The sequence below is a fragment of the Cyprinus carpio genome, chromosome B7 (assembly GCF_018340385.1).
Source record: "Cyprinus carpio isolate SPL01 chromosome B7, ASM1834038v1, whole genome shotgun sequence".
NCBI classification, from domain to species: Eukaryota; Metazoa; Chordata; class Actinopteri; order Cypriniformes; family Cyprinidae; genus Cyprinus; species Cyprinus carpio.
The window spans coordinates 40,877,826-40,893,637 of record NC_056603.1 but is presented as its reverse complement, the minus strand read 5'-3'; the positions used below and the strand labels follow the sequence as shown (position 1 = coordinate 40,893,637).

The 15,812-nt window shown below is 39.0% G+C and overlaps 1 protein-coding gene across 2 annotated transcripts; it reads left to right on the top strand.

The window, feature by feature from the left end:
- Window positions 1–927: 927 nt before the first annotated feature.
- On the top strand, window positions 928–15,220 carry atxn1l (ataxin 1-like). 2 transcript variants are annotated; one of them, XM_042728672.1, is made up of 4 exons: window positions 928–1,091; window positions 2,773–2,858; window positions 5,039–6,114; window positions 7,281–15,220. In XM_042728672.1, the coding sequence occupies exons 3-4, from the start codon at window positions 5,164–5,166 to the stop codon at window positions 8,598–8,600; spliced, it is 2,271 nt and encodes a 756-aa protein (XP_042584606.1). In that variant the 5' UTR covers window positions 928–1,091; window positions 2,773–2,858; window positions 5,039–5,163; the 3' UTR covers window positions 8,601–15,220. The 2 variants fall into 2 exon arrangements, with proteins under 2 accessions (XP_042584606.1, XP_018957139.2); XM_019101594.2 differs by lacking the exon at window positions 2,773–2,858.
- Window positions 15,221–15,812: the final 592 nt, after the last annotated feature.

The window sequence follows — 15,812 nt, the reverse complement described above, 5'->3', positions numbered from 1 at the left end:
AATAAAAAAAAAGATTATACAGTATAATGAGTAGAAAAAAGTAATAAATGTAACAAAAATCCAAATATGATTTTACACATACTTATAAAAACATGTTTTCACCCTTAAATTGGGTCTTTAAACATTAAAATATACAGATGCTGTCTTATATACTTATTATATATAGAGCCTGTGGCATCTAAAAGACTGAAACCCCCTTGCTTAACACATTTGATCCCTTAACTGTGATTAGTATCATCAGTCCTGTTGTTTTTAGCCTCTAAGTCTGAACATCTGAGTACAGAGCAAGGATATTTTTATCTTTAAGGCACTAAAGTCCTTTAATCGTCTGTCTGCTCAAGGCCCAGTATAGGGACAGTTCAACATTCAGAACATGGGATGAAACTATTTAAAATGAGCTCCTGTTCACTGAATTTTGAAAAAGGTTTGTAAAATAACTAATATGACTGATTTCAATATAAAATACATAACATATGTGACCCTGGGGCACAAAACCAGTCATAAATAGCACGGGTATATACTGTACGGGTCAAAATTACAGGTTTTAGTTTTATGCCAGTAATCATTTGGATATAAAGTAAAGATCAAGTTCCATTAAGATATTATTGTGTAAATTTCCTAAATATATTAAAACTTAATTTTTAATTAGTAATATGCATTGACTTCATTTGGATAACTGTAAAGGAGATTTTCTCATTATGTGGATTAATTTTTATTTTTTTTTAGCACCCTCAGATTCCAGATTTTGAGATAGTTGTACAACCAAACATGATGTATAAATAAAAACAATCGATCCTTATTTTGTGGGCTTTACTTTTTGACGGTTTCGTACTCCAGGCTCACATATATTAATCAATGTATTAATATATCAGTTAATGAACCACCCGTAAAACTATCCCCTAAAACGAGATATTTCTGCGCACGCGTGCGAGGCGCGGGTCGTGACGTCATCAGCGCGCGCCCCTGGGCTTCAGTCTGCTGGCCTCCGGAATGGGCAGATATCACCAGCCCACATCAAACCATTGATCTGTAGCACGAGCTCCACCGAGAGTCTGTGTTTTAGCACGTCGTCTACACGATGCCATGCGGAGGTGAGTGTTTCCGTCGCGGCGCGGCTGGAGAAGCGTGTGTTCGCGTCTGTGTGGAGCGCGATTAGCCCGCTAGCGGCGCTCCGCTGGAAACCCCAGCCCCTCGTTTACTCCTGCTTTATTCTCAAACACGCCTCGAACCGCAACATTAGCTCTAACGGACTGAAACGAGCGCACCAAACCTATTTCTACAAACGAGTGATTATAATATGTCCCGTGTGAAATGTCAGGCTCGTGAGGTTTCAGGTTTAACAGCAGCTGGCTAACGCTGAAAACATCTCTAACCTTCGTGTCTCTGCTTTACTCGATTCACTTCAGCGCGATGTCATTACTCACACCCAGAACACACAAATGTGCTTTATTGTGGTTTTAAATGTGTCTCATTAGCGCGTTTGAATGCTTTTTCGCTTTTCTGTGTTCAGTTTGATAGTGTCAGGATAAGGGCGAAGTTTCCGTTTCATAGAAACTTTTCATTTTTGCTGGTATTCAGAGACTTTTGTTTGCTTTGTGAAATTGGCGACTAAAACGAGATATTACTGTATTTATACATTAGGAAATCCATTTCTGTACACTTGGCACTTTTACTTAAGATGCATTTGCACCTGAAATGTGCGATTTTCAAAAATGTTCAGTTTTGTGGGGCATTTTATGGAAGAATATTTTGTCTAATCATATCAAAACCAAATCTGTCGTGTGTTTATATCAGATGCTTTAAATCAAAGCTGCACTAAACCCATAACTAGATACGCTTAGATTAAAATATACCAAATTTGAGATACGCTTAGATTAAAATATATTGGTATTAAAATATACCAATAAAATTGGTATATTTAAAATATAAATAATAAAATATACCATATTAATCTAAGATATGCTTAGATTAAAATATGCCAAATTTGAGATATGCTTAGATTAAAATATGCCAAATTTGAGATACGCGTAGATTGAAATATGCCAAATTTGAGATGCGCTTAGATTAAAATATACCAAATTTGAGATATGCTTAGATTAAAATATATTGGTATTAAAATATACCAATAAAATTGGTATATTTAAAATATAAATAATAAAATATACCATATTAATCTAAGATATGCTTAGATTAAAATATGCCAAATTTGAGATACGCTTAGATTGAAATATGCCAAATTTGAGAGACGCTTAGATTGAAATATGCCAAATTTTAAACAACACACAAAAATGACAAAATAGCTATTTTTTTTATGGTTCTCAGTTTTGGATATTTTCTGATCTGCAAACATGTGGACCCCGGCGTATGAGAATGAGTGTCTGTTTCTTTAAGAGAACATGGACAGAAATGGCACATGCTTTTTCTGTTTTGCACTTGAATGTGCATTTTCTTTCTCTTTATTGAATTTACTGTGTGTTATAAATCACAGAAGCATCACGGGAACAATAGAGTTAGCCTGGAAGAAACGTATTTTGAGTGCTTTATCTTTTTGGCCTAATTCTATTAACTGTTATGGCTGTTTTTATGGTGATTTATTTATTTTTCTCCTGTGAGATACAAGGTTAAATAATATTATTTTATATAAAATGGTTATAGTAAGAAGTTTGCAAAATCCCTCTTTAACTGCATTAACAAAGTGGAATGTTATTTGTCATGTAGATTTAATTTTGTAGTTTATTTATCTTGTTGTCTTGTTTGTGTGGATATATTTAGGCCAAACTGGAAGGCATGTTTGAGGATTTCCTCGGTAGTTTCCAATGGGTTTTTAGAAAAGTGACCTGATTTGATGAGTAAAAAAGGTCTGTGGTTAACGTTACTCTGACTTCCACATTTTGCTCTATAGTATAAACGACACGCAGTCATACCGCAAAAAAAAATATGTTTTCATGTCTTTCAATGGAAAAGTTTGACAGTTTGTAACCAGCTTCGTAATGTTGTGACGTTAAAGTTTATGTGCCACTTTTTGTAAGTTTTTGTTTTTTAAATGTTTTTTAAATTGCTATTAAAAAAAAAAATATATATATATATATATAATTATATATAATTTTTTTTTTTTTTTTTTTTTTCCCAGTTTTAGTCATTTTAATGTAATGTTTATGTTTAATTTGCGAAATAAATAGCTAAATTGGGTTGTAAGTGTATATTGTCCAAATAGTCTGAACGGAATCGAACTCTAATATATCTAAAGGTTTGAGTCAGTGCTGATTGTTGTTATCTAACACAGGTTTTCAAACTAAGAAATAAACTGCGATATCTGGGTGCAGGTAACAAGGAGAAAGATAAGGCTACACAGTGTTCATTATTCACATTTACTACTGACATTGCAATACAGAGCTGGTTGAAAATTGACAGACTTGTCCTTTAAAAATGTGAAATGAAAACTAAATAGCTATATTATACATATTTTTGTATATTGCTGCAAAATTGCTATTAATAAGGTACTTTTTTACACTGTATGTACTCAAAGTTAAAGCAAAATATTTGAAATGTATAGAAAATGTGCAATATCTGTGTGATGGGGGCACGGCTGTCTGCAGAGATTACCCTTTAATACTGTGAAATGCAGTCTAAATTGCTATATAACTTATTTGAAAATGTGTCCTTTTGCACATTGCTGCAAAATTGCTTTAATAAATATGCCACATTTTGCACAATATTTACTAAAAATGTATATATGTGTGTGTATATATATATATATATATATATATATATATATATATATATATATATATATATATATATATATATATATATATATATATATATATATATATATACACACACTTTTTTTTTTTTTTTTTTTTTTCACAATATCTATGTGACAAGGCTGACAGCCAATGCAACAATCTCAAAACCTGCTGTTTTATTGGCCTGGCCTATACATCATTCATTTAAACATATGATAACACTTTAGTATAGGGACCGATTCTCACTATTAACTAGTGTCTTAATAACATGCCTATTATTAACATATTGGCTGTTTATTAGTACTTCTAAATAGGGCTGTGCAAGAAATCGAATACGATTTTCATGCGCATCTCATCAGTAAAGACGCTCCTGTGATTAGTAGTATATCTCCAGCACGTGCGTTAAGATCAGGGTTGTCAGGTTTTCACAACAAATCCTGCCCAGTTGCTTCTCAAAACTAGTCCAAAACTAGCCCAATCGCGTTTCCAGGAGGTTCCCGATAAAAAAATGTATCCCGGGGTTAAAATATACGTTTTTTTGTCAGGGTTGGCTTGGTAAAATTCTCATTTTAGGGGCTAAATATCACGTTATTGGTATTGGGGTCGCTTCAACCCATGAACATGAAAAACAACCACAGACTTGGCAACACTGGTTGGCATTTACTACACAGAGCTGTAATTCACTGACAATCTACACAAAAATCGATTTTAAAATCGCAGGCGATTCTTTGTCGATTTTGAAAGCGATTTTGTGTAGCTTGTCGGTGGACTACGGCTCTGTGTAGTAAATGCCGCTCCACCTGAACCAGTGTTGCCAAGTCTGCGGTTGTTTTTCTTGTCCGTGGGTTGAAGCGACCCCAATACCAATAACGTGATATTTAGCCCCTAAAATTAGAATTTTACCAAGGCAACCCTGCCAAAAAAAACTTATATTTTAACCCCGGGATACAATTTTTATCGGGGAACCTCCTGGAAACGCGATTGGGCTAGTTTTGAGAAGCAACTGGGCAGGATTTGTTGTGAAAACCTGGCAACCCTGATCTTAACTCATGTGCTGGAGATATACTACTAATTACAGGAGCGCCTTTACTGATGAGATGCGCATGAAAATCGTATTTGATTTTTTTGCACAGCCCTACTTATAAAGCACACATTCTGCATGACCATGTTCTGCATCCCTAAGCCTACCCAATACATAAACCTAACAACTAACTTGCTTACTATTAATAAGCAGCAAATTATAAGTGTGACCAAACATATTTAGTTTATACATGATTTCTTTGTGCATTCAGGTAAGGTGATGGAAGAGGCCAGCGGGAGGGTTTCAGAGCTGATTCCAGTGGTGCTATTTCCACGGCTGCCAGGCTTTGTCCCATCCTCTGTTCAGTAACAGCACCCGTTCTCATCCCGGATCACCATGAAGCCAGTCCACGAGCGCAACCAGGAGTGCCTCCCTCCCAAGAAGCGGGACCTCCCTGTTAACAACAACAACAACAACACCTCTACCAACAACAATAACAGCAGTAGCGTCAGCATTGGGAGTGCAGGAGGAGGAGGTGAGGATGCCCCATCTTCACAAAGCTCTGGAGCGAGCGGAGAAGGTAGTGGTGAATGGGTGCGAGCCCAGCCGAGCGTGCATTATGGGGTGGAGGGTGCCGAGGGTCTTGTTGGGCTTCCCATGGATCAGTATAGCATGCTTTATAAAGTAGCTCTGCCCGCCGGCACCTACTCCCCCACCAATCTGCACCCCGTTCTCAGCCACATTTCTCCTGCCTACACCGTTCCCTCCCCCTACCCTCCGCTCTATGCCCAGATCCCTCACTCCTCCTTGCAAGAGTTTCCCTTATACGGTTCCCTTACGGTTCCCTACGCCATGCCTCCGGGATTCGTTCCCAGCACTTTGATGCCACCTCAGTCCGCTATTTCCCAGCCGCACTCCATTTCCCACCTGGTTCCGTATCCATCAGTCATTCAGGAAGGAGTTGGCTCTTCGCAGCAGGTCTCGACCCATGCATACACCAAAATGGGAGTTCCTCTGGTGCAAACGGCGACACAAGCGCCGCTCGGGACTATAGGGATGCTGCCTGCCGGGGAGCTCAGCCCGAGAGCTTTGTACTATCAACCCACCGTCAGGGGCGTCCAACCACAAAGAGACCTGCACAGCAGCTCCATGGAGCAGGAGAGGGAGGTGAATGGAGGGGACAGAGAGCACGGAGGCAGGGAGAGCCATCAAGATGCAGTTTATTTGGCCAGAAGCACACAGCTGCTGCAGGCCACTGAGCCCCAGCAAGACAAGAGCTTGAAAAGCCGCAGGCTGGAGGGCAGAATGTCACCAGGACAGAGCAGCACACCGGACACTGATCTCGAGGTGAGGGAAGGATGGTTTATTATCATAAGCTCACTCAGAGTTTGCTAAAATAGTGGCTAAATAACTATTTGAAACGGGGAAGTGATTTCAGAGCAAGAGCAAGTTATTACAGTATCACCAGGAAAGTAAATAGGGTGATGTTTTGATTTCATGGTGACTTCATTTTCCACATAGCATGACTTTTGAGTGTACATTAGAAAAGCTGAAAAGTGTGTAAAAATGATGGGGAAACTTGAATTCAACAGAATGAAAATCTTTATCTGGCAGTATTTCTGATGTTATTCATTTTGTATCACATTTCTAAATCCATGTATCAAAATCAAATCTTTGTCTGATCTATATATATATATATATATATGAGGAGAGCCCAATTAAACAAATAACAAAATGATTAATTTAAATTGCAGTTTTTAAACGATTAATTATTTTAGAATGAATGTGTTTGCTGGGTACCATGAAAAATCTTTTAATGTTGTTATTTTCCTGTTTAAATCAGATTTTCTGGATTTTGGATCTGACTGTGCCAGTGATATTTTAGCATTATTATAAACTATTATATTTCTTTGAAATATTTTGAATTAGCCATAATTTTTGTATTAAATTTTAGCTCAGGTAATTTTGTTTTTGTTTTTCTTTTGTCATTTTTATTATTATTATTATTTTTTAATACTTCTATTTAGTCTTGCGTTATTTTTAGTTTGGTTTCTGTTTTATTTATTTTATTTTATTTCCCCATCTTTTCGTTTAGGTTTTTTTTTTGTTTGTTTGTTTTTTAACTAAAATTTATATTTTACTTTTTATTTCAGTTTTATTTCAATTACTGACTTTTTAGTTAACAGTAACAACACTACACTGGATCTGGATCATATAGCCTATTAGTTCTGTGAATGTCTCTTACTTCATCACTACTTAATGCATTTTCAGAATTTTGCCTTTTTTAAGTCCGCACCAGTTACACCACTTCCTTCCTTTATTAGCTGTTCTTTGGGTGTGTTAAGGATTGAGTCACTCAGGCTACTGCTTCTTAGAAAAAACAGAGATTGTTTTTCGAATTTATATCAAAATCTCTGAGTCCAGTCGCTTTCGAGCTGGTGCTGCTTTCCAAAAAGCAATTTCCCATCCAAATTCTAAAATAAAATGACTCTTTAAATGTGGTTCCTTTTCAGGTACAGCAGGTGGTCGGACGACTTGCCTCTCCTGTCCACGGCATGAGTCGCAAGGAAGCAGCACATGTCCCTCTGAACCTGTCTCAAAGCTCTCAGAGGGGTCGAGAGACTCAGGGCGAAGTCAGAACACCTTATGCATCAAATCCAGCTGAATCTAGAGCACATCAGCAGCAGATTGTTCAACAAGGCCATGCCGTTATCTTGGCCAATAGGCAGCCTATTCTTGTGCCTCTGGACTACCATCACCACCAACAGCCACAGCAACAGCAGCAGCATTTTCAACCCAACGATGTGGCCTCAGCAGCAATCGCTGCTTCTCCTGCTGCATATACTAAAGCCATGGATGCAGGAGCATGTCTCCCGGAGAAGGTGGTGGTGGATCTGCCTCCCCAACAGGGGCAACAGCCCTCTCAGCAAACTCCTGGAACATTCCCTCAGGCTCCTCTGCTGGAACCCTCCGGCCCATCGCACTTCATGAAGGGCGCCATCATCCAGTTGGCTACCGGAGAGCTCAAGCGTGTAGAAGATCTGCAGACTCAGGACTTCGTGCGGAGCGCAGAAGCAAGCGGTGGGCTGAAGATCGACTCGAGCATGGTGGTGGACATCCGCGCTAGTCAACAGCGGCCTGGTCTAGTGGCGCTGCATTTCAACGTGGGGGAGCAGCAGAACAAAGTGACTATAGATGTTCCCCCCGAACACCCGTTTTTCGTTTTTGGCCAGGGCTGGTCGTCTTGTAGCCCGGAGCAGACTGCCCAACTGTACGGCCTCACCTGCCACCATCTGCAAGTGGGTGACGTCTGCGTGTCTGTGACAATGCAGCAGCAAGCCGCGTCGCAGCAGAAACCACCTCAGCAAGTTCAGGCCCGGACTCCCACCAAAGTCAACTCCACGTCAGGAGCCCCACCTCAACCCATGGGCCCCCCTGCGCCCCAACACACCCCTCGGTCACAAAGCCAATTAAAAATGGAGCGCATCCACCGAGAGAGGGACCGGGAGAAGGAGGAGCCCATGCAGGTCGGGGGTTCGAGACATGTCGACGTGCCCCCAAAACCGAACAGGACTTCAGCAGAGCACACTCGGAGCCAGAGCAACTACTATTTGCACACTGAGGGTCATGCTCCACTGGGAACCGGAGCGGGAGCCTCTTCCGTAGCGGCGTCCCAGAGGCGCTGGTCTGCCCCTGGCTTCCAAAGATACAGCTTCAAGAACGAGGAGGGAGGGAGTTTAGCATCAGCTGCCACCTCTGGCTCCTCTCGGCTGTCGTTTATCCCTCAGGAGGTCAAGCTTTCCATCGAGGGTCGCTCGAACGCCGGGAAGTAGCAGACAAAAGAGATTGTCCATGGGAGCGAAGTGTCAGTCGGGCGAACAGATGCGAAAGAGGGAGCGTGGTCGGAGGGAGAGAGAATGTAGCCTCAGAATGTTTGAGATTTTGCACATATTGGAAGATTCCCGCTGCCGCCCCCTTCTTCGGTTCTGGTCTCGAGCAGAGGACTTTTGTGTCAGGTCATAGTCAGCGTTCACGATGATCTGCATGGGCAGCTTTATCCGGTAAATCACGTACCAAAGCCTGCGTCGTCTGCGTGTTCCTGTGGGTGAACTATCATGTTTGGCAGTGATCACTTGCGTGAAGAGATCTTGCAGTTCCTCAAGTAGATGTTTATTTCAGAAAGGCCAGGGATAAGAATGGGATACAGCCATAGAATCTTGACAAGCCTTTACAATAATAATAAATATATATTTTAAAGAAGGACAAAAGAGGATAGATTGCTCAACAACTTTTTTTTTTTTTCCCCTAAATGACAGGCTCTTTCTCTCTAAACGTTGACTGTTTCCCTTGTTGCGCCGCCAGGCTTTTGTTGGCTAAGACCTTAAAACTTGGACAGTTTTTAATGCGTGTCTCTCTAGAGGTGTGTTTATCCTCACTTTCCTACACTCTCCTCCTCTCCCTGCCTCTTCTCAGGGTGCTTCTGCTGAGGAATCCTTTCTAGTCTGGAGTTTGAGAACAGTTGCCCAGCGTCGTCACATCAATCAACCGATCCAACAATCTTTTTGCAATCAGGAACTATTTCCAGATGAAGTCTAGCATGCATCTTAACAGTTGCATTAACAACTCCTCAGAGGTTTTTAGTTTTGATTCAGCAGTGGTTCTGAATCTGCATTCCAGTTTCAATGTGATATCTCCTCTCCAAACCATTGGAGTTATCATTTCCCAGAAAGGCCGGCCTAGGAAAACCATCTCCGAATAGTACCTCATGGTTGGAAGCATCCTTCAGTCTGATTATTAACATTATTAACTTATATTGTTGTGCTCTTTTCCTGGATGGTGTCAGCCAAAATCAGCCCTGCTTGCGAAGCTGAGACCAAATGCAGAACAGGTTCTAGCTGTTTGCGAATGACCTGATCCTGTGGAAATGGATTATTGCTCTGAAGCATGCAGGTTTAAATGAAGTCGTCCCGTGGAAGCGTAGTGTAGAGTCACTGCTGTTGGGTGTGAACTGACCCTGCTCAGTTATCAAAATCAAAGCAATAGTTGTGTCCGAACACATTTTTCTTGTTTACTTTAATTTTTTTTTAATCCCATACAAGACAGATTACTCCTTGTATTTAAATTTTTCTATATGCGACAGTTGCAGTCTGTATGTAGAAACGTTTTAAACCTTATCCTATGCTTTTCTTGATTTTCTAAGATGATGCAGTTTTACTTTGTGATAATCCTCGTTCTAACAGTTACTACAGGAGTTGATTTAAAGCATGCAATTACCCTTAAAACAACACCTCTTTCATTTAGGTAGGTTTTCTTTCTGACTTTAGTGATGACTAATATGAAGGCACACTTTGAAATGGGGCTTTTCTAAAACACCCACTGATTAGGGTGTTCAGAATCAGCTCTTGTACTTCGTAGAACGATCTTAGCCCCTTATATTGTGTCCCAACCAGGTATAACACAGTAAGACAAGCGATTAAAAGTCATGCTTGAGTTGCAGTGTGTTGCGTCTGCAAAAACACATTTAGCAACAGGACGCTTAGTCTTTTGCATTTGTTGGTTTTTATTTTTGTGGCATTGTGCTCGGTAGCTCCGCCCACTGTTAACCTCAGTGGTCCAAATTCGTTCCATAGGTTTTGACAGGCAGGCATGTTTGGATGGACAAATTCACTGGGAACTTGTCTCGAAACAGCTCTTCTCTGGAAAGAGCCTCATTAATATACACTTTCTAATCTGTACTGAGGTTTCTTCTTTGGTTTTTGTAATTGGTGAACTCTTGTACAGTATTGCGTTCTGCCTCTCTTCTTGGCAATATTACCCACGAGTGATTTTTAAAACTTGTACTGCAGGTCTTGTATTGCACAGATGAGTTCAATTGATTCACGCTGACTCTTTAATGGGAATCAGATATGTTTTATTGTTTTTAATAATGAAGGGAAAATGTTTGTGTTGTTTTGAAGTATTCCGTTTCGTTGGTGGTTTTGGGCTCATGAGAAACTGACAGGCAAGGTAGACACTGTTTACAGATTAGCCAAGAGAAAATGCTGCAGTTTCACTTTTCGTAGTTACTGAACATTTTCAGACGGATGAAATCATGACTTAAGTGCAATTAGACCAAATATTATAAACATTAGGAAACTCATGTGTTATTTCAAAACAGCATTCCAGAAAGAGCCTGACATTCCCACTTTTTGTTAGTTTTATGTTTTTTTTCTTCTTTTTCCCTATCAATATTTTGATGCCACTTACATATTTGTCAGATGCATATTTTTATTTCCATTTCAGCCCAAGTTCTTTCATGAGACCTTTAATATTTCTCTGCGTTGTTGGCTCTTGGCATTGCTGGGCTGTCTGTGTTTGGACCAGGATTTAATTGAACTCTTTTGGCCTCTTCCAATCACTCAAAGCTTAAGGAGTAGATTATTTTTATTTTTTTGTTCTTTTAGGTAAGAAATAAAATTATTTTTTTTATATATAAATGTAGCGCTACGCTAGCATTGGTCCAGTTAGATTTCAACTTCCTCAAAACTGCATCGACCTCAACGATACCACATGTCTGTGAAGTCCTTAGACCTCTAATGTCAAAGAGAAGAAGTTTGGAAGGGGTATAAACAAATTATGACGGCTAGTCCCCATTGATGACGACCCTGGTATAAACCCACCTGGTTTTCCGGCATTACCAACAAGTCTGATTTAAACTAAATGAAGAAGTGGCAGTGTGTGTATCGAGTTTAACAGTATTTGGTTTTGATCACCTTAAATTGGTTCAAATCCATTTGTTGTTTCCATTTCACAAGCATCATCTGTTAGTATTTTGTTTGAAGACATCCTGTTCCTTCTTAAAATGAGTCCCACTTTCATGCTATTTATAATCTGGTCTCAAATCTAGTTCATGTTATTTCTTCCTTCCTCTGTCCCCTTTGTCCCAGAACGATATGGTGGCACTTTGGACCCCTATAAGTTCACAGAGGACATTTTGTTATAGTTCACGTTCAGCCTGGTGCGAACTGTCTAAAAGGGCCACAGTTGCCACCTAAAGCCTTGTAGACAAATTAAATATCATTCCGACCAGGAAAAACAGCTTAAACTGGCCTGAGCTGGTCTTCTGGGCTCAAGCCAGTTGGTCTGCCAGCTTGAGAGGCCAGCTTCAGCTGGTTTAAGTTATTACATTGTTCCTTCACAGCCATGGATAAATGATGTGTATAATGGCTCTGTTATTCAGAATTCAGACCTGCTTCATTATTTTAAGTATTAGAATTGAATTGAAGCAATACTTAGCAGATATGATAATGCTTTAGCATGAGCTATGCAGTAGAGACTCAGTCAGCACCCTAATGCAGTTTCAATACTCAGATCTCACCAGAAGTCAGCTGCACGTTCAATATCGCTGCACAATCTGTGCTTTTCTAGTAACCCACAGGCTCTGTGACCTTTTTGGTAGTGGTAAGTTATCTCACTACCAAGTCACATAACCCGAAGCTTATCTGATGTCGCTTGTTTGGTGCTGTATGTTTTTTTGTATTTGTCAGCAATGGTGCACTGTTCTCGGTCTTCTCAAATGCACTGCCTTACCAGCCGTCTCTTGTCGAGATGAAATCTCCAATCTGCAACCTTCGAGCCGGAGATGGACTGAGTACGCTTTCATTAAGAACTGAGCTACTATCATGTGCACTGTAAACAAGGAGAGTTGATGCTATGTTTGTGCCTTCCCAATGTCTTAACTTAACTCTGGTCTGTCTTATTAAGCTTTGTTCTCTGGGAGAGTTGTGTGTCTCCATTTTAATGTCATCACGTTGTATATATCTCACAGGCTTGAAAACCCTGCTGTGCTGTTGAGGGCCATTTTGATCCTATCTAAACATCAGCGCGAAACTTCACGGCATCATACATACTAGAATTAGAGATATTACAAAATAAATTTTAGTAGTAGAGTGCTGCAGTGATTATTTAATTTTGAAGGTCAACCTGAAAGTTCATCACCTTGGTTCCCTCAACAAAAACCCAATAAGATTTTTCCATTGGATTTTGGATTATTGCAGAAAATAAGCTCTGTGACCGACAACAGTTTATGAATCTTACATGTTTTGTTCATCATAAGCTTCATAAATGAACACGACTTTAATGAATTTTGAAACCTAAATCCAATTGCCAGAAGTATAAAGCTAAACGTAGGCTATAAGCGGACTACACTCATAGCATGACTTCAACTTCACCACCATTAAGCTTCAACATTTTGAAAGTTTGAGTTCGAATAGTTTACAAGAACTCCATTATAAACACACCAAGGCTGTAAAAGCGACTAATGAGTAGATGAGTTTACTTGTTTGGTGTGATGATATTTAATTTATGAAAAACCACTGTAGTCCCATTTAGATACTTGTTAACATCTGACTTTCTTTAAGACAAGTAAAAGCTTAAAAAAAAGTTACTGATTGATATGTCATAGAATAAAACATGAACACATCTTGATCTTGTGTTCACCACAGACCTTATTTCAGGCATTTAACCAAAAACCTATTCAAAAAACCCATTGACTTCAGGACGATGTAACCATGAACCTGCATTTTTAGGTTTTGGTCTACAGAATTGCGTCATCCCTGCAGCACTTTGTAGTTTGGTTAATGACGTAGGATCAATTTTAGGGGGGAAATGTGTAAAATGTGACTATCAAGCTGTGATTTTTATCATTCAGGGTAAATTTGATGTTGTATTTTCAATGGTAACAGCACAGAAGGGTTTAGCACAAGCTACATTCCTATAGATATTTCGTGTCTGCATTTCCTTCCCTCTACGGATGTGTGAAAATTAATCAAATCATGTCCTTTCCTCACCTTTGGGTAAATGTCAAGTAAAGCGTCCTTTTTGAAAGCATTTAATCTCCCTTTAATGATTAGGGCATCTGCATACTAGATAAACACAGGGTTTCATGTGGAAAGAGTTGGATAAGTTGAAATAAATTGGGAATTTATTTTCCAAAAAGCACAAGCAGTCCAGCTTGCAAAAGAGTGCATTGCAGTTCAAATTCAGGTTTTGGTCACATCACATGGCACTTGCATGATGTGATGATTTCCCATTGAAATCAGAGGATATTTCTAGAGTGTGCAGACGCCCTATTCTTTTTTGCATTTAGGGAATCCCGTGTTGTTCTTCCACAGAGCCTCACCTAATCATGTAACATAGATGTTTATCACTTTGATGCAATGAAATGTCCAGCACTTATTTCCCCTCACCTGTAGTGTTACGATAAATGTTTTGCCATCATATTGAATCATTTGAAACCACGTAAAACAATCATCCATTTGTATGCTTGTACAGATATGAAGATAAGTTTTGTATAGTATTAGCTTGTCAGTAACGCCTTAAGATGTGCACCGTTCGTAAACGCTGTGTAGAAGTGACTCCCCGCTCTGCAAGGTCGTACGATTTCACATATGTTGTATTGACTGTGGACTCCTCTGTAAAGGTGGCTCGGGTTGCTCACTGACAACAATTAGTGACGTTGCACTTACTGATTGTAAGACGATATTTTTGGGACTAGCTCATAATGTGTATCTTTGTTGAACACAATGTAAGCTTAACATACGTTCGAAATCTTTAATGTTGTATTTATATTTTGCTCTTGTTAGGAGGGCAGAAGTGAAGTGGTTCGAGGAAGTGGGGGAAAGTTAAATTTATTGGAGTCGGTGTTAGAAGATGCTGCGTATAAAGTGAGATTATCTGCAGTTATTGAGATAGTTTTGGCTGAGAGTCCTGGGAAAGTCCATTTAGTCTCCCTGTTGACTTTCGGCACGAATGGCGAGTTTTGAGCTGACATGTCATAGTTTGTGAAGCGTGAGAACGAATTAACCCACTTGAGGATAACCATCTGGGTTACGGATGAATGTGCAGCTCAGTATCAGTAACATTTCAGTGCGTTATAGTGGTATCATTGCTTCAAATTGATGATTTTTTTTTTTTGAATGTATATATTGTTTTGGAAGGCTTTATGAAGCTAACACAGACAGAACTCAGTGGCACGGCAGGCCAGAGTCAGTAATGTCGGCTGAAATCAGGTTTCTAACGGTTGCAAGGTTTTAAAGGAGTCATTATATACTCTCGAATTTGTCATTGTACTTCTTGGCACTAAGTGACACTGCTTTTTATGTGATGTGTGACCAGTTTTAAAAGAAATGGCATCTTTGTTTAATGCATAAAATCTGCAAAATATATGCAATGATGTAAGTGTAATATTCAATCCTCAAGTATAATCCAGGTTGTATAAACTTTGTATAGTACATTTTAATATCGTATGGCCGTACCAATATGTATTAATTCTTCTCAGAAGCCTTAGAGTCGTCTACCCAAAGTGCTCCCTTAGACTACCCTACACCTACCTGAACTTTACAAAGCATTAATAACTATATTTTGTTGCATTTTTATTTGTACCCTTTTTTGAATAAAATAGATTTGTACTGTATATTTGTACCTCTCTGTGAACTACTTAAGGCTGTTTTGTTTCATTTTTGTTTTCCTGTTTTAATTCTATGTAAGGACACAAAGATATTGTATTTTTATTGTTACAGCTAACTTCTTGGAAACATTGCATTTATCATGTTTAAGTAAACACAATATAATATATATATCTATATAATATTAACATGCTGGCTTGACGTCTGTTTTTTCACATGCGTTCCATTCAATTAGTAATTGTAATGAATTCCAAATAGAGTTGTAAAAATGCATCGATGCACCTGAAGAATACAATGCAGAGTTTAATATTAATTATGATTACAATAATACCCAATGTATATATTAATACAATTATTAAGCCTTGAGTCTGTGTATATACAACTTTGTGTTTTGCCTTTTTTTTTTTTTTTTTTTTTTTTTTTTTTATATTCCGCAAGGGGTTAAATTATTTTTCAGCATGCTTTCGAAAATAATTAAGATAAATGAATCAATGTATTGTGACCAAATTTCAAATGAAATGCATTATATCAACTACAGTGCATCTTTTTATTACAGTGGGGCCTGAAAGTCTGAGACCATTTTAAAAAAATGCTCTGTTG

Coding starts and splice junctions, on each gene's coding strand:
- atxn1l (XM_019101594.2), top strand. CDS start 5,164: ATGAAGCCAGTCCACGAGCGCAACCAGGAGTGCCTCCCTCCCAAGAAG. Junction 6,115..7,280: donor CACCGGACACTGATCTCGAG/GTGAGGGAAGGA, acceptor GTTCCTTTTCAG/GTACAGCAGGTGGTCGGACG.